The 22473-nt window shown below is 36.1% G+C and overlaps 1 protein-coding gene across 1 annotated transcript; it reads left to right on the top strand.

The window, feature by feature from the left end:
- The first annotated feature begins 424 nt into the window (after nucleotides 1–424).
- BNIP2 (BCL2 interacting protein 2) lies at nucleotides 425–22194 on the top strand. The gene is made up of 12 exons (XM_079700246.1): nucleotides 425–543; nucleotides 7012–7118; nucleotides 8237–8304; nucleotides 8788–8964; nucleotides 10811–10987; nucleotides 14535–14637; nucleotides 15309–15440; nucleotides 16793–16879; nucleotides 16997–17095; nucleotides 17826–17861; nucleotides 20466–20513; nucleotides 21977–22194. Exons 2-12 carry the CDS (start codon nucleotides 7069–7071, stop codon nucleotides 22101–22103), a joined length of 1104 nt encoding a protein of 367 aa, XP_079556372.1. The 5' UTR covers nucleotides 425–543; nucleotides 7012–7068; the 3' UTR covers nucleotides 22104–22194.
- Nucleotides 22195–22473: the final 279 nt, after the last annotated feature.

Raw genomic sequence — 22473 nt, 5'->3', positions numbered from 1 at the left:
TTATTATATAGCGCTATCATAATGATCAGTAAAGCGAACATAAAGAATATAAAAATGGCTCCTTGAGACTCGAGGGCGGCGGTCCTGCGCCGGGCGAGGAAGCGCCTGTAGCCTCTCAAGGGCCGCAGGGATGTGTAACAGGTCGCCTGCCGGACAGAAACGCTTGACAGCCCCACGGGCCAAGTCGCGGGCGCCTGCGCGCAAGCATTAGCTCCTCCCTCCACACCCCACGGCTGAGGGTGTGGTCGGGAAGAGGGACCCTGAGGCTTCCCGAAGAAGCCACGGCTCCGCCTCGGCTTCCGCCAGCTGCGGCGTCTGGAGAAGATCGGGATGTTGTCACTTCCGCCGGAGCCGCTCTCTGCATCCGGGTCGGCTGCTGCCGCTGCCGCTGCCGCTGCCACTGTGGCTGAGGGACTGGGCCTGGGTCTCACCGTCGGAGGGGAGCGGGCTCCGCTCGGCGCTACCTTCTGCGACCTGGCCGTCAGCCCTGCGTCGCCGGCCTGGAGGGGCGAAGAAGACGAGGAGGCCAAGGGTTCCTCCGGGGTCAGTGCGACTCGGGAAGGCTGGGCACGGCGGGTCTGAGCTGGGAACAGCCCTGGGGTGGATGGGGGGGACGTCCGAGGGGCGCGTATCCTGGACCGCCCGACAGAGAAGCCCAGAGCGGTATCCGCTGTAGGAGGCGCCGCGGAAACTGCCCGGAGGCGCTACCCGGATCCCCGCCCCGCTTAGGCCCCCGCCCTTGGCCAGGCTTCTGTTTGCTTTTTGCCACCCTTGCGTCCCCCCCGCTTCTCCCACCCCTTTTCCGTTTGTAGGGGTGGTGCCCTCTTCTCTGCCCCTCTGCACATTCCCCGCTCTGGGGGCAGTGACTGGGCCACGTTGGTCCCTTATTTGTCACCAGCGTTGGTCTTGGTGCAGAACAAAGAAACTTGGACGTCTAATGTGCTCCACACCCTCGGGGAATATAGACACGGAAGCGGCATTTGTAATCAGGGCTTTAATGGACCTTGATATGTGAAAAGCCCAGTTCCTGTGTGGATTCAGACACTGCCTTTTACTTCCGTACCTGGCAAAAGTGGTTTGAGTTTCTTGATGCTACTGGAGATCTACTAGAGCAACTCCTATTAAATCAGAAATGTATTTGGGTCTGTTACGTTGCTTTGAAACTTTCCCTTGGTCTTCCCTGTTCTGGGCAGCTCTTTGAGGGCACGGCTTTTGTCATCTAGGTAGTCGTAGCTCCTTCCATATAGTTAGTTTAATGAAGTGTGATTGTGTTTTGGTGGGGTTTTTTTTTTTTTCGCACTTTTAAAAAAATCAGGCTATTTCTCCTAATGCTTAATTACTTAATTTTTAAAATTAAACGTATTTTTTCTCTAAAATTATATAAGAATTTCTGCCATTTGTAAATGGGTGTTGTTTCCTCAAAATTATAACTGAAGTTACCGTGTCTAGTTACCCTACAGACTGTTTTCTTAGGATTTTGCATATCTCCTCCTTAGTTCTTATCATTTTACATTTTCTCCATACTCTCTTTTTGATTTTCATGATCTCCTCTATTGCAGCCTAATATTGTTGGGTTTAGACAGGAAGTATGACAGGTCCACTTCTGCAAACATGGGGCTTGAACTAGATCATCATAAGTCCGTGCTATTGTAGTCTTTAGGCATTACAGGACCTTTGAAGCTAAGTGTAGCCAAATCTGGCATTGCAGCCTTATTCTGTAGAAAGTTGCCAGTGAACTGGAGACGGTGTGCTGTATTAAAAACAGTCTAGGTCTAATATGGAAACCAAAATGTAGTGTTATTTGCCTCGTATATAAGATAAAATGGGGATAATAACATCAGTGTTTTATACGACACAAAGTTTTTGGGTGGGATGCATGAGATGATGGATGTACGAGTGGTTAGTAAAGGGGAAAAGCATTCTTTGGGAAAGTAGTTCTCTTCCTTCTTCTGGTGTAATGCTCGTAGAAGGAGCAGTGGTGGAGAAAGGCACCTAAGAAAAGTATATGGATAGATGCGATAATTTAACTTTGGCTGATAGTGGATCAAAAGATGCCATGTGAAGTTTGCATCCTATAAAGCAGAGTGCTAGTATAATGTGATGATAATAATATTCCAAAGTTATAATTTTATGTTACATCCAATATTTGTAACTCCACAGCAAAGTGTTACAGATCAGTTTTTAGATTTTAATCTTCTTAAAGGTCTCAGAGCATTTCCAGTACGTTCTGCATACTGATAATATAATGTACCTTGTATAGTTGGCATAATTATCCTGTGCTTTATCTTCACAATTTTGAGAAACAGCAATATTGTAATTTCTCTTGAATTTTGTGTTAACATTTCTGATAGGGTGTTACATTTAATTGCGATATATAATTGACATGACTTTTTTTTAGTTCCAGGTGTACAACATCATGATTCGATATTTGAATATATTGCAAAATGATCACCACAATAAGTCTACTTAACATCCAAACTTAGTTACAAAATTTTTTTTCTTGTGATGAGGACTTTTAATATTTACTCTCTTAGCAACTTGCATATATCTAATTCAGTTTTATTAACTATAGTCACTATGCTGTACATTACATTTCCAGGACTGACTTATTTTATAGCTGGAAGTGTGTACCTTTTGACCCCCTTCATCCATTTCACCCACCTCCCACCCCACGACCTCTGGCAACCACCAGTGTGTTCTCTGTATCTATGAGCTTGGTTTCGGGGGTTTTGGGTTTTTTTTCTGTTTTTTTGTTTTTTGGGTTTTTTTTTTTAAAGATTCTACACATAAGTGAGATCATATGGTGTTCGTCTTTCTCTGTCTGAATTATGTTACTTAGCATAATGCCCTCAGGGTCCATCCATGTTGTCGCAAATGGCAAAGTTTTTTTTAAATAGCTGAATAATATTCCTTTGCGTGTGTGTGTGTGTGTGTGTGTGTGTTTATTCATCGATGGACACTTAGGTTGCTTGCATTTATTTGTTATTGTAAATAATGCTGTGAATGTGAGGGTACAGATATCTTTTCCAGTTAACGTTTTCATTTTCTTCTGATAAATACCCAAAAGTGGAATTGCTGGATCATATGGGAGTTCTGTTTTTAATTTTTTGAGGAACCTCCTTACTGTTTTCCATAGTGGCTGCACCAGTTTACATTCCCATCGAGGATTCCCTTTTCTCCTCATCCTCGCTAACGTTTGTTATTTCTGGTCTTTTTGATAATAGCCGTTCTAAGGTGTGAGGCGATGTGATATCTTTGTGTCATTTCATTCTTAAAAACCTGCACAACTCTGCTCTCAAGGAAACAATGACAAGCATATAGGATTTTTACAGGTGTTTTGTTGACCTTCTTAAACACATAGGCTGGCCTAAAGCATTTTCTTGTAGTGCTACCAGTATTGCCAGCTTCTTAGGAAAAAGTGAACATAAATATTTAGAATGAAGCCCTTTCCTTTAAATGGGGATGTGAAAGCCTTGCCTAAACATTTCCTTTTGCCACATTGATTTCAGCATACGTGTTGGTTATTAGCACCTATTCCAGCATCTAGGTTAAACTACATAATAGTAAAGTTGTCATGTAAAATTGTAAGTTATAATTCAGGCAGTTCTAAATATGATCTTAATATTTAATTTTTGCTTATATTGTTAGGCTGCATGGGGAAATCCCCGTTTTCATCTTGGTTGAATTTACCACCACACCTCACTTAGGTCATCTACTGTTTTTGAATTTGTCTCTGTGACCTCCACTGCTAACTGGCATAAGTAATGATGTGCCACCACTACAACACATTTGTTGAGAAATCAGGTTATTCCTGTTGCATTTGGTTATTTTAACAGTTGGCATCTTAAAGTATTACTTCCCCATTCTGATTTACCAAATCAATGAAAAAAAAAAGGGGAAACAGCCACGATTAACTTGTGAATCAGCAGTATCCTGATTTCCTTCAGAGTAGTTGTGCTTATATTGCTCCTTTCTTGTTTCCTGTTCTTACAGCTGCTGATAATGTACTTCTAAGAGCAGTCCTCTCTCTGTCATTTAAACTTTACCTAGTGTACTTTTCCCCTAAAATTTGTGATGAAATGGTTAAGAGTGAATCTGTATTTCTCTCTCCTCCTAGGTTTCGTTTAACTAGCTTAATTAATTATCCCCAAACTAAATATCCATGTCCATATGCTGGGGTGTCTTAACATCACATGACTCAATGATATTAAAGTAAAAGTTGAATGAATCAGCTAAATGAGCTGACAGACTCTGGCTGTCTGTGTCTAGAGAAGTATTTTCACGTCGTTGACTTGTTCAAGTGGTAAAGCAGCTAAAAGACATGGTTTATCTTTTAGAATTTCACAAGGTATGTATTTTCTCTTACAAACAAGGAATAATTTTACCAACAGAAATAGACACTGCTTGTATGTAGCTTGCCCCAAGTATTTTCACTACTCTTTTTGAGGGGTAAAACTCAACAGGAAGACTATTTATGTAGTTTAATTAGAAAAAAATGCTTAAGAGGTTGAGCAAAACAAATGCTTACTATTCAGTGTTAAACCTTACAATTAAATGTTTATTTTTAAATTTAACTAATGTTTAAAGACTCATTACGTGCTGGACACTGTGCTAGATGTTGGGACTATAGTGGTAGCAACTTCCAGTCACCGCTTATATTTTTGAAATACTAAATGTTTTTCTGAGTATGTGGGGTATTTGAAAAAAGATACTCAGAACATCCTAATATTTTTCCAACACCCAGTAAAAATGTGAAACTAAATAATGAAAGCTCTGATTATTAAATCTAGGAAAAAACATTAATTCACTTCATAGTGAGTATCAAAGATTTGAAAAAACACTGAGAAGTGTAATGAATATAAAAGTTGAGAGACTTCCCTGGTGGCACAGTGGTTAAGAATCCGCCTGCCAGTGCAGGGGACATGGGTTCGATCCCTGGTCTGGGAAGATCCTACATGCCACGGAGTAACCAAGCCCGTGTGCCACAAATACTGAGCCTGTGCTCTAGAGCCCGTGAGCCACAACTCCTGAAGCCCGTGCTCCGCAACAAGAAAAGCCACTGCAATGAGAAGCCCGTGCACCTCAACGAAGAGTAGCCCCCGCTCGCTGCAACTGGAGAAAGCCCGTGCACAGGAATGAAGACCCAACGCAGCCAAAAAAGAAAAAAAGTTATAAAAGTTGGAATAGACTGTCAGTTTTCAACCTTTAGTAATAGAATGCTGCAGTCTCACTTGAACATGAATTCTAGAGTAATAAGTATTAAGTATTTGGGTTTTATTGATCATAATTTGGGGGTCTTTTCTAATAATTCTGTGTTCTAAATAGAAAATTATTTGTTAAAGTAGGTATCCCTTTTTTGTTTGTTTTCCTCTCTACAGAGAGTAAGAGTTGCTGTCAGAGAACAGTCTATGAAGTGGTCCTTGAAGGTGTGTCAGATTACTTTATAGGTTATGTATCAGAAACAGAGAAACTGCTAAATAAGTCAAGATTATTATATTTTAAGTGTGTTTTCCATTCATTTCTCAAAATTGCCTGGCTCAGTTTTTCCCGGAGAATTAAAAATGCCTTACTCCTATGTATAAATTAACTGAGTTTTCCCAGCAAACATGTTGGTGAAGAAAAGACAGCATTTGCTTTTTTCTATTTGCAAGTGGTTCCTCAAAAATTTAGACCTTTTGAGAATGTTTGAAATCTCTTGAGCATAAGTAAGAATTCAAACTGGGAAAAGAGCCTCCCAGTCTTGGCAGAGATATGAATTTAGTTTATTATGTGAAATCTAACACTTCAGAAAATTTCCAATGTAATTTTGTTGTTGTTGTTCTGGAACATAATGGTTTTTTGGTACAACTTTGTGTATCTCTTGAATGTTGTAATGACACAGCAGATAAGGCAACCATAAAATACGACCACAAGTTATACATACATGGTTTTAAAAGTTAAATAATTTAGAAGGATTTACCATGAATAGCATCTTCTCTCCCTCCCACCGTATTTCTTCTTCCACTGGTGTCAGCCACTTTTAACTTTGTTTTAAAACTGCTAGTGTTAACTAGTAATACTTTCTATCTCTTAAGACATCTATGTTTTACTTCTTTTTTAAAAGATGCCTTTAGACATCTATTGACTTATTCTAATGTAAGTGAACTAAATATTCCGTTTATACCTCTTGCCCCCTAAAGTTGTCATGATTTTTGTTGTACTGTTAACCAGTTGATGTTAATGACTTCTTAAATAATATACTTAAACCTGTATTTCTTATTCCATCAACCATATCAACCTCTAGATCCTTCATTTTGTAAACTGAGGATAGTGACACCCACATCCTTTCTTGGAAAAACTGAAACTAAGTTAAAACATTGGAGTTGTGTGAATAGAAATATTCACCAAATTCAGTGTCTGAAAACTCATGCTAAACTACATGAGAAAAGCTTATTATAGATATGAAGCAAATCAGAACGTAGCATAATTCATTTACTGGACAGGTACTGAATAGCCTTCTTTAAGTGGCTCAGGAATTATGTCATTGGAACTATAGAGAAGTAATATAAGAGCACACCACTTGGACTCTGCTGAATCAAGCGAGTCTAAATGCTATTTACCTAGTGTTCAATTTCTAGAATTAACTTCTCTCCAAAGGACAGAAAATTTAATTATGGGTGTAGAATAGAGCATATATTTATTTACTTTTATTATTTGTGCCCCCCATCCTGCAAATTGCTTTTACATAATTTACAGTACCTAATAAATTTTAAATCGTGTCCTGGGGCACACATGCATATATGCAAATGGAAGCAAGTACTTCACTGCACAATACCCTTATTACAAACAGTAATTACTAGAATATATACACTGTTTTCTGTTCTAATTCTTGGGGGGAAAAAGTTGTAGTTGCAACCAACTAAATTTATTTCATGATCAGGGTGGAAGTATGAACTAAGGTATAAGATTATTGCATCTTTTCAGCAGATAAAGTGAAAAATAAGCCTATAAATTTTTTTTTCTTTTTTACAGGACCTTGGCTCTCTGGATTATCAGGAGCTTGTAGTTGACATTGAGTCCAGGCTGAGGATGGAAGGTGTTGAACTTAAGGAAGAATGGCAAGATGAAGATTTTCCAATGTGAGCAGTGCTTTTAAATGAAAACAAATAAATAAAACTTCACAGTTTCTTTATTGAGATGTCACTTACTACAGGGGTCCCCAACCCCCAGGCCACGGACCACTACCGGTCTGTGGCCTGTTAGGAACCTGGCCGCACAGCAGGAGGTGAGCGGAGGGCGAGTGAGTGAAGCTTCACCTGCCGCTTCAGTGCTGCTCCATCGCTCGCATTCCTGCCTGAACCATCCCCCCACTGCCCCTCTGTCTGTGGAAGAATTGTCTTCCATGAAACCGGTCCCTGGTGCCGAGAACGTTGGGGATTGCTGACTTACTAAATGAATATCGGGCTTCTTAAAGAAACCCAGTGTTGCAAAGTATTCATTTAATACTAGTAATAGAGACTGAGGGGTTTCTAGGGGAAGATGGTCTTTAGAAGTCTATAGGAATTGTTAAGCTGTATGCTTTTATTTTCAGAACAAGCTTATTAAGTAAACAAGGAAGAGCTTTCTAGGTTATCTGGCAAGCTACCTTGACACATTTGCATTTGTGTTTACAATTGTATTGGCACCAGTTGGGTTAAGAGAAAAAGAGCAAAGGCAGACTATATTTAAGTGATGCTTCCATGTCATCTTGGTCAGAAGACCATCCCAGTGCATAAGAAGGTTCCTTAGCAGTTGGAATATGGACAGCTGGTGAGAGTACTGACTCATTGCATAGCATAGCATGATAATAGTAATAAAGAAATGCAGAGCTCAAAATATGTAATCATCATTACCATATTCCCATTGTGAGTGACAGTTCAGCTTCCTTATACATTGTATCATGCATCACATTAAATTCATGCATTTGAAGTATATTTGTTTTGTAGATTAATGATTTTTTAATTTGTAGGTGTATTTAAGAGCAGTTACATAAGGAATATATATCTACTTTTATGTGTTGCTTATGTAAATATGTAAGTCAATTCAGACAGTCTGAAAATTTTCTTTAACAGTGGTTTGTAAATTACTAAACCTTAAGAAACATTGGTTTATTCAGTTTTCCACATAATTGTTTCTATAAGCTATTTTAATAGATCTTTGAACTTCAAAAACATTTTTTTTTAATTTCTGGATTAAAAATTGTGTCTGTGTGTTCTAGACCTTTACCGGAAGATGATAGTATTGAAGCAGATATAGTAGCTGTAACTGGACCAGAGAGTCAGCCTGGTAAGAACTTGACACTTAGTGATAGACTTTAACTGTGCTATTTTTTGAACACATTTCTTTGTCAAGATAAAAAATATACTCAGTTTTTATTCCATCATAGGGTGCCAAAGGGTAATTTGAATGTTTAGGAAAGCGTTTTTGGATTGCTTTGGAATACTTTCCAGAAACATACCTTTGAGTTTTAGAAATTTCAACTATAAAGGGGTGAGAGGAGATAATTTTTAATAGTAAAAGGTGACTATAAGGTCTGCTTCTGTTATTTAAAAAGGTATATCCTTGCTGGGATGTGTCACCTTGCTGTGATACAGAAGCAATAGTGATCAAAATCCAAAGTTCGTAAATAAGTGCTTTGGAATTGTGTTTAATGTTATTTTCTCAGGAATAAAGTGATTAAAGTTTTTCTCTTATTCAGTTTATACATCTAAGCATTTTTTTTTCTAAATATATCTTTCACTTTTTTTTTTTTTTTTTTACCCATTCCAGGCTCACTAGAAGTTAATGGCAATAAAGTGAGAAAGAAACTAATGGCTCCTGACATTAGCCTAACCCTGGATCCTAGTGATGGCTCTGTGTTGTCAGATGATTTGGATGAAAGTGGGGAGATTGACTTAGATGACTTAGATACACCATCGGAGGACAGTAATGAATTTGAGTGGGAAGGTAAGTGTTTCATTATTTTTACCTGATTTTTATTAATGAATGTTTGTGTTTATATACATACATAGTGGCATTTTCATATTAGGATAACTGGAAAAATTTAAAACTTGATCATGAAACCAGCTAAGGGATTTTGTTGAAAAAAATCAATGGCTAAGGGATTTTGTTGAAATGTTATACTTTCTAAAGTTCATATATTTGTTGCAAAGATATGAAATTTGGCTAAACACCGAATATGATGGCTTTCAAAACTGTTTATAGTAGATTACACATGTGGCTCTATTTTTTTCTTAATTGCCCAATGCTGTAAACTTATGTGTTTCCGTGTTGCTCCCAATATTGCTTGATAATTATGGCATGTTCTTTTATTCAGTAGATAACTAAGAAGAAAAGCTTTGAAGAAACTTATGCTTTAGGGAATGTGCTAAAAGTAGTTAAGAATTTGCAGAGAGGGAGTTCTGAAGGGAGTTTTTTTTTTTTTTTAGGGTGTTTTTTTTTTTTTAAATAGGTTTGCCTGATAGTGCCGCACTTTGTAAACAACTACCTTGAATTAATGTATTCTCCTAGCCTCCACCCTTATATTCTTTATCATTAGTTATTTGGAATTGAAAGGAATTGGCATGTGTTTTGCTTTGCATGCTTTCTTTAATTAGATAACTGCTGTCTACAGTATCTTTATAGCTGTTAATAATTTATATATGTTTAGTTCATCTTTAAAGTGATTTTTATTTCAAAGCAGTGTTTATCACTAGTTATGTTATCTGCAGTAAAGAGTAAGGTCCTTAATGTGCTGTTATCTTTTGCTCCTTTTTTCTTCCCTGTTTCACTGGTTCAGTATGCAATCCGGTAATAAGCAATATTTTATATAAAGATACTGAAATAGTTTTCTGCCTATGTGTTTTGTCTCTTCTTTCTTTAATGCTGCTGTAGTCATTTCCTGGAAGGATATTTTCCGTTAACAGCTTTGTCTTGGAAACAAACAACTAACATACAGTAGGTTTCCCCTTCCCCCATCTTTTGGTAAGGACTATGATACTAAAATTTCAAAAATCATTGCTTCATTAAAAATCAGCTAAAGTGCAATCTTAAAATGTAAATTATACCTAATCATTGGTGCTTGTGCTTTGACTAATGTCAATTTAAAATAGACTTTTGCATGTACACTTCAGAATATTATCAATAATTTTGTGCCTTATAAGACTGATCAAATGAGAAATAATCATTGACTCGTTAACCACTTTCTATCTGGTATTATAATGTTTGGGGAATAATTTATGTGCTCAACAACAAAAAACATTGGCTCCCAGAGAGTTGTTTTAAGTAACCTATAGTGGTAACTGTCTGTCAAGGACAATGTTGTAAATAGAATCTGGAAAGGCATTGTAGGGCCAGTGTACTAAGATTTTGATGGCTGTATGAATTATCATTTCTGAATTTGTGGATGTACGTTGTACTGCGATTAGGTCCTTTCTGAATTAAGCAATTCAAAAAAAGTTAAAGAACCATGATTTCCAAAAACAAAATGGCCTTATATCAAGAATAAGCCTTTTCCTCTATTACGGAAGAAATATTTAAAATTCCACACACAGGGAACTCTGCTCAGTATTATGTAACAACCTAAATGGGAAAAGAATCACTTTGCTGTACACCTGAAACTGTCACAACATTGTTAATCAACTATACTCCAATATAAAATAAAATGTTCAAAAATAAATAAATAAAATTCCACAAAAGGTATAATAAAAAAATTCTCTGAACAATCTAATTAGATAGTAAAGTGGTTAACATGTAATTTGATTTTTATTTTATAAATAATAATCTGTGATTCAAAAACCTTTTATTTTGATAGATGATCTTCCGAAACCCAAGACTACTGAAGTTATTAGGAAAGGCTCAATTACTGAATATACAGCAGCAGAGGAAAAAGAAGATGGACGACGCTGGCGTATGTTCAGAATTGGAGAACAGGACCACAGGGTTGATATGAAAGCAATTGAACCCTATAAAAAAGTTATTAGCCATGGAGGTAACAGTTGCCAAAGATTTTTTAGATTTTTTAATACAATATCAGAAATCTGAATGCTTAAGAGAATCTCTCCTTTGAGGTATTACATAATTTTGAAAGCATGATAAACATCATGTCCTTTTAGAAATGTAACAGGTTTGAAGTAAAAGGCTAAAGCCAACATTTAAAAATTGTTAACATGTGCATACAGTAAGTTCAGAAGGTGTAAGAGTGTACAGTGAAAACTGTCTCCTTCCACCCTTATCCCTAGACACCCCTAAATTGGGACTTTCTCCCTTTTTTATCCATTTATAATTTATATACAGTGGATTACTCTAATCCTTTTTTTGTAGCATTTGCATATTCCTTTTTTTTTCCACCTTCATTGAGATAAAACTGACATAGTGTATAAGTTTAAGGTGTAAAATATGTTGATTTGATACATTATATATATATATATATATTTTTTTTTTAATATTTATTTATTTATTTGGCTGCCTCGGGTCTTACTTGCAGCACGTGGGATCTTTTGTTGCAGCACGTGGGCTCTTTCGTTGCAATGTGGGTTTCTCTTTAGTTGTGGCCCTCGGGCTCAGTAGTTGTGGCATGTGGGCTTTAGAGCGCGCAGGCTTAGTTGCCCCACGGCATGTGGGATCTTAATTCCCCAACCACGGATCGAAAATGCGTCCCCTGCGTTGGAAGGTGGATTCTTTTTTTTCTTTTTCTTTCTTTCCTTTTTTTAAAAAAAGTTTTATTATTTATTTTATTTATTTTTGGCTGCATTGGGTCTTAGTTGTGGCACGCGGGATCATTCGTTCCAGTGCGTGGGCTTCTCTCTAGCAGTGGCATGCAGGTTTTCTCTTCTCTAGTTGTGGTGAGCAGGCTCCAGGGCACCTGGGCTCTGTAGTTGTGGCGCGCAGGTTCCAGAGCACATGGGGTCTGTAGTTTGCGGCACGCAGACTCTCTAGGTGAGGCACGCGGGTTGCCCCGCAGCATGTGGGATCCTAGTTCACTGACCAGGGATCAAACCCGAGTCCCCTGAATTGTAAGGCGGATTCTTTACCATTGGACCACCAGGAAAGTCCCTGGAAGGTGGATTCTTAACCAGTGGACCATCAGGAAAGTCCCTGATACATTATATACTGCGAGTGATTGCTACCATAACATTTGCTAACACCTGTATCACATCACATAATTACCATTTCTTTTTTGTGGTGGGAACATTTAAGGTCTAGTCTACTCTTTTAGCAACTTTCAAGTACATAATACAGCATTGTTAACTATAGTCACTATGTGGCACATTAGTCCCCAGAAATTATTCATCTTCTAACTCGAACATCTCCCCTTTACCCCCAGCCCCTGGTAACCACCATTTTAGTCTCGGTTTCTGTGAGTTCAGCTATTTTAGATTTCAGATACAAGTGACATACAGTATTTGTCATTCTTCTGTCTGACTTATTTCACAAGAAATGCTCTAATCTTAAGTGTACAGTTCACTGAATTTTGATGATTGCCCATATAACCATATACACTTATAATCTACACCCCCAGACAGACAGAACATTTTCATTGCCCCAGAAAATTCTCTGGTTCTCCCTCTCAATGAATACCCTTTCTCCAATAACCACTATTCTAATGCCTACCCCATGATTAGTTTTGCTTGTTAAAGAATTTTATGTAACTGGAATCATAGTTTACACTCTCGTCTACTTTCACTCAGCATAATGATTTTGACATTTAACCATGTTGTTGCATGTATCCATAGTTCATTCCTTGTTACTGCCGGTTTGCTTATCCATCGCTATTTTGATGGCCTTGTGAGTTATTTTCCAGTTAGAGCTATTATGATTAAAACTGCTGTGAACACTCTTTTTTTTTTGTCTTTGCCATTCATTTGTTCTTGGCGGCGGGGGAGCTGTGTTGGGCTGCACACAGGCTTTCTCTAGTTGCAGCGAGGGGGAGCTACTCTTCGTTACAGTGCACAGGCTTCTCATTGGGGTGGCTTCTCTGGTTGCAGAGCACAGGCTCTAGGCACAAGGGCTTCAGTAGTTGCGGCTCACGGGCTCTAGAGCGCAGGCTCAGTAGTTGTGGCGCACGGGCTTAGTTGCTCCGCGGCATGTGGGATCTTCCAGGACCAGGGATCAAACCTGTGTCCCCTGCATTGGCAGACGGATTCTTAACCACTGCACCACCAGGGAAGTCCCCTGTGAATGTTCTTATACTCTTTTGTGCTTATAAATACAACCTAGCCCTTTAAAATATGAATCTTAATTTGCCTTAAAACCCTGAACAAATCATTTAGCTTTACCACAAAGTAGAGAATTAGTTCATTCCACATTGTTTTGGAACACCCACTTTGCATATTTATGGAATATATAAAAATAAGGCTTTGTTCCTTAAGAAATTTACAAGTCAAATGGGAAAAGCTATGAAGTGCATTTATAACATCTATCAGTCTGACTGTCTTGTATGTAGAAGTTTACATAGTCACTGTGTAAATAGCACCAGAATGTTAGTGGTAGTCAAAATACAACTCTGTAGAGCATGTCATACTACCTGAAATCCTCCTAATTCAGGACAGGGGGCCACATAGGTCAAGCAGATGGGTTTTTTCACATAGTCATTTCTGCTTAATTTACCCTCTGCCAAATGCATTCTGCTTATTTCTGTAGTCTTCATTCATCTGAAAGCAAATCTCTTGAATATTTGCAGTTACATTATTCTGCCTAATTTAGTCTTACTCAGTGAAGAAAACAGGGTAATATGGATCACGAAGTCCACAGACATGTATTAATTCATCTAGTTCATTGGAAGCAAGTTGTGAGACCTGCCTCATTGTTTAAACCTAATATTTTTGAGAAATAGCACTTTATTTTTTTAGGAGAAAATAATTAGGGCCATTTTATCCTATTGAGTTACCACAAGGTATTTTGTGACTAAGGGATTAAGCAAGGTAGTGAATATTCTAATGTACTTGAAATGTTCCTTTTTAGTGCATGTTTGTAAACAATAGGAATGAAAGTTAAAGCAGAAGTATTTGTTGCTGGTTACAGCTTAATATCTGTATGAGAATTAAAACATTTATATTTTAGAGATTGTAATTAAAACATATATTTTAGTGCTGTTTTTCTTCACTTAGACTTATGTCAGACATAATCTTTTCTTACTTTTTAATACCCTAAAAGCTACAAAATGCTAGACATTGAATGTAAAACTATTTTTTAAAGAGCAACTACTTTAAGCAGAAGTTGCATAAGAATGTTTTATTGCAGATGTTGTATCTGGTTGGATTATTATCTGCCTACTTGCTAAAATAAGGCAGCTTTCTCAGCATGCTAATTTAAGTGGGTTTCTGGTTTTTATGCCCACTCTTTCCTCTTTACATTTTATTCTCTTTTTGAGAAGAGAGGATTTAAAGATCTCTGTAAGACTATACAGGGTCAGAACAAAAAAAACCCATACTTTTTGATTCAGAAATGTGTGGAACATGCACCACTGTAATTTATCAACCATAAATGATATCCCCTGAAAAATCTTCAGAGTATAATCATGCTGGTTTCTTTTTCAGGATATTATGGGGATGGATTAAATGCCATTGTTGTGTTTGCTGTCTGTTTCATGCCTGAAAGTGGTCAACCTAACTATAGATACCTGATGGACAATCTCTTTAAGTAAGTAGATCATCACAAAAATGTTTGGACAGAATTGAGTACATTCGATCTCCAGTTTAAGGAAGGGAACTTTATTTAGCTGGGTAGAAATTATTGGGTTGGCCAAAAAGTTCATTCGGGTTTTTCCATAAGATGTTACAGAAAAACCTGAGGGAACTTTTTGGCCAACCCAATATAAATAACCCTAGTTCTGATTCCTTAAGTCTCTCCCTTGGCATTATAAAAACTATCCATTTTCCAACTCAACAGAAGAATTGTCATTTTAAAACTGGAAGAGATATTACAGATTATGTGTTCCAACTTCATTTTACACTTGAGGACACATTAAGTGCTTTATTGGGGAAAATTTCAAACATATACAAAGGCAGAGAGAAGTATATTAAATCTTTGTGTAACAATCACCCAGTTCCACAATTATCAGTTTATACTTTATTCCCGCAAATACCTCCCCATGACATAATTTTGAAACAAATCCCAGACATCATCTCATTTATAAACATTTTATGATGTATTTCTAAAAGAAAAGAACTTTTTTTCTTTAAATAACCATAATACCAACTAATGCTGTTTAAAATTTTTGCTCTCACTGAAGGGGAGGGAAGGGAATTGCGTTATTTGGATAACCTGGTTTGGTTCTGCATAGCAGTGTTTCTAAGACTTTATTTTTACAGGTATGTTATTGGCACTTTGGAGCTGTTAGTAGCAGAAAACTACATGATCGTTTATTTAAATGGTGCAACAACTCGAAGAAAAATGCCCAGTCTGGGATGGCTCAGGAAATGCTATCAACAAATTGATAGAAGGTATTGTAAATGCAAGTGGAAAGCTAATCTGAATAATGTTTATTATGTCCTATTAGATTAAATTTTATTTTCTGTTGCCACTTAAAGTCACCATGTATTTCTTCAGAAATTACATTTATTAATTTCATAGTAAGTTTCTGTTTTCAAACTTATAAAATAGCTCTTTATTTCTCCTTTGTACCACATCAAACATTTTCCTATAATTTACATTTTGGGAAAGGATGGAGAATTTAGTACATTTCCTATTTTATTACATTCTGGATTTTGCCTCATTTATAGTGCTTAGTATATTTTGTTACTTAAGACGCTTATTTAGGCGTAATCTTTCTTTGGAATGAGATCTAGAAATGTATTCTCCTGGGAGTTAGTCATCCGTGCTAATGGAAGGAATTTTGATCCTCTATTTGGTTTGATTTGACCACAGCTAATTCAAACTAGGTTAATCAACTCAGATCCAGTAACAGGTTTCTCGTCATACCTGAACATGACATTGGCTGGTTCTTGTGATTTTTTTTTTTAAATACTTAGTCATCACTGTAAGTGTGAAATATGATGATAAACACAGCAGTTTTTATTTCATCTTTTTTTTTTTTTTTTTTTTTTTTTTTGCGGTACGCGGGACTCTCACTGTTGTGGCCTCTCCCGTTATGGAGCACAGGCTCCGGACGCGCAGGCTCAGCGTCCATGGCTCACAGGCCCAGCCGCTCCGTGGCATGTGGGATCTTCCCGGACTGGGGCATGAACCCGCGTCCCCTGCAACGGCAGGCGGACTGTCAACCACTGTGCCACCAGGGAAGCCCTATTTCATCATTTTAAGTTGTCTAGGATAATGCTTTTAACTTTTAATCAAAATTTTAGACTCCATAAGAATACATTAGATCTGATTCATGTTGCCTGTTCCTGTGGTGATCTCTCCCCTCACCTTTCTGCCTGCCCAGTGCCTTTCATGGTGTTGAAGAAATTAATAACAGTTTCCCCTCCATCCTGAAAAATGAGAAGAGCTTACTTCTATATTCAGTATTGGCTTCTACCCCTGGTTGACAGTCTTGAAGACAAGTGAATGTATACTAGGAGACATTTAATAACAGGCTACACTGTGGACATAAATTTAGGCAAATGAAGTAGAATTCATTTCGTGGCAGTGGGAAGGACCATTGGAATTCAGGAGTGCATTTTCTTTTGTTTGTTATCTTTTGTTGTCTTTAGGAATATCATATCCAAATGACAACTCTTGAATGAGGATTTTTTCAATTTTTTGTATAGACTTGCACATACTTACTGATGTCTTAGCTTTTCTTCTAGCATTAGAATTTGTAGAACTTTTAAATTTTTCTTTTTTTTTTAAACTCCAGGTTACGGAAAAACCTAAAGTCTCTAATCATTGTACATCCCTCTTGGTTTATCAGAACACTTCTGGCTGTTACAAGACCATTTATTAGGTAATTTTCTGAGAACCATTGACTCTTAAAAACCCCCCCACAGACTCCTTGTATGAATTTCTTGTCAGTTCTCTTGGTCAGAAATATTAAGGTAATTATCTTTATTTCCTTCCATAGCTCAAAATTCAGCCAAAAAATTAGATACGTCTTTAATTTGGCAGAACTAGCGGAACTTGTCCCCATGGAATATGTTGGAATACCAGAATGCATAAAACAGTATGTTTTGTTTCATTTCTTTAATTGTATTGGATCTTTATATTTTGATGTGCTAGAGGTAAATATTTCAGTACCCATTCTTTCTCCCTTCATATATTATAATTATTTTATAACTGCTCTTGTTTTTATAACAAAGAAAAGGGGAAAGAAGACACTTCCCAACACTTTCCCCATAAGTCACCATTTTCTTCAGGCTGTCAGTTGAGAATGAGGAATTGTTTCTGGTTTGGTTCATTTATATTTTTAAAGATAGTTACAGTCTTAAGAGATGGTTTCTTGATTGGTTAGTACTAAGGAACATTCTCCAGACTTGAACATGCTGGTCTCCAGATTTGAGTAAGCTTGTCATGGCATCAAATAATATTATTAGGGAAGTAAAATATTTATATCAGTCTAACCTTAATACTTTGCAGTGGCTGGAGTTTGTTCTGTTTACCAAATTCACTTATCTAACTTCTAAAAGGAATTGGTAGAACACTGTTAACATAAATACTTGAGTATCACAGTGCTATAATATAGAAAAATGTTTATTTGTTCTATTAATGTGAGGTTTTAGTCTGTTGAATGTGTCAAAACCACATTTCTTAAGTCAGTTCTGACTTCCTGTATAGTATGTTAAATATTTTTGGGTTTGCCTGCAAACTTACGAGTTTATTTTTAGTGCCTTTTTTTGAGTTTTTGTTCATCTTCATAACATGTACGTTTACTAAAATAACTCTTCCCTACCAAGGTATGAAGAAGAAAAGTTAAAAAAGAAACAGAAAAGGTATATGCACACCTTGACTGGGTTGCATCTAGACTAGTCCATTTGCATTGCACAGACTAACTCTTCCTTATTGGTTGGTTAGCTCGTAGACAAAGATAATAGCATTTGTAAATATAAATATACCCCAGGATTCAAATATAGAGTGAATCCAAAGTTCCTGATGCTGAGTATGGCTTGGATTCACTCTGTTTTAACACCATAATAATGCCAGTTACAAAATAAAGACCATACCTCCTCCTCCCTGCTTTTGGTATAAATACTGACAGTAAATTCCTAAGAATACTATTTGGAAAACCAATTATTTATAATACCTTACCAGTTTCACCATACTTTAAATCTCTAAGTTGTGCTTTTGAAATATTTATGCACTTTTTTAATGTATCAGTTTTCCCCCCTGGGGTTGATGATTATATTTGCAATGCACATATTCTTTGGCTAACCAACATTGATTTTCTTGTATGCTTAAATGGCCTGCTAACTAGTCAAATTCTACATGTGATAAAATACCTAAAAGTTCAATGTACCATTTAATAGTTAAACACTCTGCTTTCCATCTTTAATTTAATTTTGAATACTTCTGCTTTGAGCATAACAAACTGTCATCTGTTAATATCTTGGCATAGAAGATGAAAGGCAAGTGTATAAAATAGTTACCATTTTATATAGTAACTTAGAAAATTATAGGATTTAGATCTAACTTGTTAATGGATTTTTAAAATATTAACAACTAAATTAGCAAAACAGTTTGATACAGTCTCATAAGAGTTAAGGTGAGAGATTTGTATGTAGTTACCATTTGGACCATTGTAAGGAACTGGAGCTGGAATATTCTTAACTTTGAACAAATTTTGGCTCTGTTGATGAGCAAGAATTCTGTTGACCATGTGATAGAGTCATAGCTTTACATTTCTATGTGACACTTTACAGCTAAACATTTTAAGATAGAGGTAAGGACAGTGATTTTAAATCTTGCTAATTTCTCGTTCCTCTTAAGACATTGGTGTGAATTTGCCAGACAAGTGGCTGAAGTTTAAAATGTAGTCTATAATTGTAGAATATTTTGAAGCCAGCTGCTTCATGGATTTCAAAATGAATTGCCTTTGTTGATGAAATCTGCTATGTTGTGCCTTTTTACAAAATTCTTAGTTAAGTAACTTAGGCATCAGAAAAAAAGTAGAATTGTACTTTTTATTTAAATGTATTTGAAACCTACCAATATTATTTTATCTTGATTTTTTTTTTACTTTTGTTTCATTTAATCTTAAATAGAATCATTACATATATCTTTTAGGCACTTCTAAGTTTTTGTACAAAATTTCTTTAGCCTTGAAAAATAATAAATCCTTGTCAGCTTGGAAAGGGTAACACTCAAGTTTTAAAAATAGAAGGGCATGTTTTTAAAACCAAGTTAACAGAAACTGCATGGGGGAGCTTATTACCCAAGGTGAAATTTCTATGAGTACTGGTGATAAGGATTCAAAAGTGAGTGTGCTGAAATATAGAAGTTTTAAATGTTTTAGATGTTTGTTTCAAATAACTCAGTGCAAGTGTAGCCAGGTAGATGTTGACTGTTAAAATATTTGAACAGAGTTTAAAAATAAAGTGATTATGAAATTAGTTCATACCGATATTTCACATGTTGAAAAGATTGATGTGTTTTGCATGCCTTATCAAGAATATGTACCTTTCAAATTTTTGTTACCAATATAAAAAATATTTTAAAGTGTTGTTAATCTGGCTTTACCACAGGCCAAGGCTTTTAGGTCTGACTCACTAATGTTCAGGTGATTGTAGTAATGGAAACAGTGTGAAAAGTATCTTCGTATATCATACCAAGTTGTTTTAAACTCTCCTCCATCAGTGATTCAAACTACTACAAATATAAATATACAAATATAACAGTAAGAGATTGTTGTACATTATCTGTGAAGGGTTGTCTATAATTTTTGTGTGGTAATTACATAATTCTTCTAATCCCCACTTGCCTAAATTTTGATGTGATCTCTATGCATCCCACTCCTGATCCAGTCATATTTTTAATCTACATCTAGATACTTCTGATTATTAAATTCTGTGGCTTCTTACTATCAAGATAAATAAAAAGTATTCACATTCTAAGTGTACCAATAAATTTTGGAGAATAATTATGGCATCCATAAATATGTACTTTTACCACTGAACTTAAAAGTTGATCAGTTGATGGCATTAGTGGCATTTAAATATTTCAGTTAACATCATTTTGGAGGGAATTATTTTTCCTGCCACTCAGATCACTTAGCTCCCTGCCTCAGCCATGCTACAGTTCAACATTTTAATATGCCTGTTGTAATTTGAACTTTTAATAAAGTTTATATGCATTTGTATATAAAGTATCTTACAATCTTTTAAAAAAAACAAGTCACATTCTTGCCAGTGTCCTCTTGCCTTTAAAAATTATCTTTCCTGGTTGGGAAAATGTTTGGTAACCTTTTTACTATGTCTGCTTCTTTGCAAAGCTTTGTTTTTAACAGAATAATAATCTATGGTAAAATTAGCCATTATTTTTAGAAAGAGAATTGTTCATTTGCTGATATCTTATTATCTATATCGTTTTTCATTAAACAGAGTTGATCAAGAGCTTAATGGAAAACAAGATGAACCGAAAAGTGAACAGTAAGTTTGGCATCTAGTCCAAACACGACTGAAGAATGTGCTGATGAAGCAGTGCTTTTTTGCATTTATAATGCATTTATTGGTCCTGATTTTTATGTAACCTGTTACAAAACTGACTTGACTTTTTCTTAATGGATTTTTGTATAAGGGACTGTTCACTGCTGTACTGGTTTGCAGATCTCTTGAATTTAGCTCTTTGCTAGCTAATTATATTGTAATCATTTTATATTTTATATTGCTAAATAGCAGAGAACCACACTTTATATAAAGCAGTTTTTGCATTTGTTTATTAAATGATGCATTTTCTTCAGTAAAATATTTATATGCCTAAATGGAAAAGGAAAGAGATAATATATATTTTTATGTTTTTGAGCAATATTTTTTAATGTATACCTTTCTTATGGAAGAATATGCAGGTAAATAAGACCATGATTTTGTAAAATGCATGTTAAAATTTTTGTTTTTGTAAATGGTTAAATACACTTCCTGGTCACTTAGAAAATATGCTCATAAAGTGAGGGACAGTTAAACTGGTTCTCATGAATACCCAAAGGTCATATACATAATCTAAGTAGATTAGTACCATTCTGAGTTTTTTTCTCACTTAACATTTGTTTCTTAATTCAGACACAAATACAAGTGTATTGCACACTTTTTTTTTATAAACATAAAGACAAGTCAAAAAGCCATTTTTAGAATTAGAGAATTTAAGAGGTTAAGAATTGGGGTTTGTATATATGTATATATCAGACATTTTATCTTCTGGCCAAAAGTCAGAACTTCATAAAAGTTTTAGGTTTGTTCACTAATGTGAAATAAGCTGTGTGTCCAGGGTATCACTCTCCTGAATTTGTGTGAGTGCAGTGTAATATTCAGAGAATGTGATGAGTTATTCACTGTCACTACTTTTCTTTAGAAAATAGGGGCTGCTTTTTTAACTACTTTCAATGTGGGCACTTTACCAAAATGCTCTCATATCAGGTGTTTGACCCAGTCAGATAAGGTGTGTTTTCCCATTTTCTGTTGAATTATGTTGACAGTACTGTAAATTAAGTTATTTTGTAAGTCTTAGAGCATCATCATATTATGGTGTTTTGCGTTTGGTGTAAGCATATAAACTCCTTAATTTGGTAAGTACCTTGACTCTACATTGAAATTGTATTTATGCCCCAGATAGAACTTAATTACCCACAAAATCATTCAGAAACAACAGGTTGGTCTAATACTGTGTCATATACTTGTGTGACTTACACATTTGGTAAACTTAGTACCTGCCTGATTTAAGGGTCACACCACACTCCAGCCCTTCTTATAAGGTAATTTACAAAAGAGTAGTAAAATTGAGGTGCAGGAGCTAAACCTCTAGGATTTACTCTATCCTAGACTGGCTTTTATCATTGCTGTTTTTAGTGTAAAGTTTTCTATTACAAAAGAGAATTTCCTTTACTTTTTGTCCTCCTCAGTCGTAAACTTGACACAGTAACCCAAGTCCAATTATGGCAGATGCTGGAGGATTCCCAGGATGAGACTTTCCTTAGCAGCCTCCTGACTTCACTTGGATCCAGCTGCTGTAGGCAGATCCTGAACTAATGTCATTATAGTCAGTAAATCTAAAACCATTATTGCTTGCTCAGATCTTAGAAATACTTTGTGTTCAAAAAGCAAACTAACAGTAACAGTTTAGGCATTCCTTCTGAATTTACGAATAAAAGATCATATCGAATTTAATTGTGATTAGAGTCTATATTTGTAGAGTGCTTTAAGTGACCTTCCATCAGTAAAAGTAGTCTTGCATCTATAAATTTGTGTCTCAGTCAAACCTGGCTGAGCTTTTTAAATAGGTGGCTTTCCTCCACATTTAAGTACCCAGTTCTTCAATTTCAACACGTCACTGTTTATTGACTTTTGCATTTGCAAGCATTGTCCCTGATTATAGATACAACTCGTTACAAAAGTGGTG

This window comes from Hyperoodon ampullatus (assembly GCF_949752795.1).
Source record: "Hyperoodon ampullatus genome assembly, chromosome: 3".
Taxonomy (NCBI): domain Eukaryota; kingdom Metazoa; phylum Chordata; class Mammalia; order Artiodactyla; family Ziphiidae; genus Hyperoodon; species Hyperoodon ampullatus.
This window is presented reverse-complemented; position numbering and strand designations above follow the sequence as displayed.

What these genes read in the sequence shown, in the direction of transcription:
- BNIP2 (XM_079700246.1), top strand. Translation starts at nt 7,069, where the DNA reads ATGGAAGGTGTTGAACTTAAGGAAGAATGGCAAGATGAAGATTTTCCA. An exon ending in CAAGATGAAGATTTTCCAAT is followed by an intron (nt 7,119 to 8,236) that starts GTGAGCAGTGCT and finishes TGTGTGTTCTAG; the next exon opens with ACCTTTACCGGAAGATGATA. An exon ending in TATCAACAAATTGATAGAAG is followed by an intron (nt 15,441 to 16,792) that starts GTATTGTAAATG and finishes TTTAAACTCCAG; the next exon opens with GTTACGGAAAAACCTAAAGT.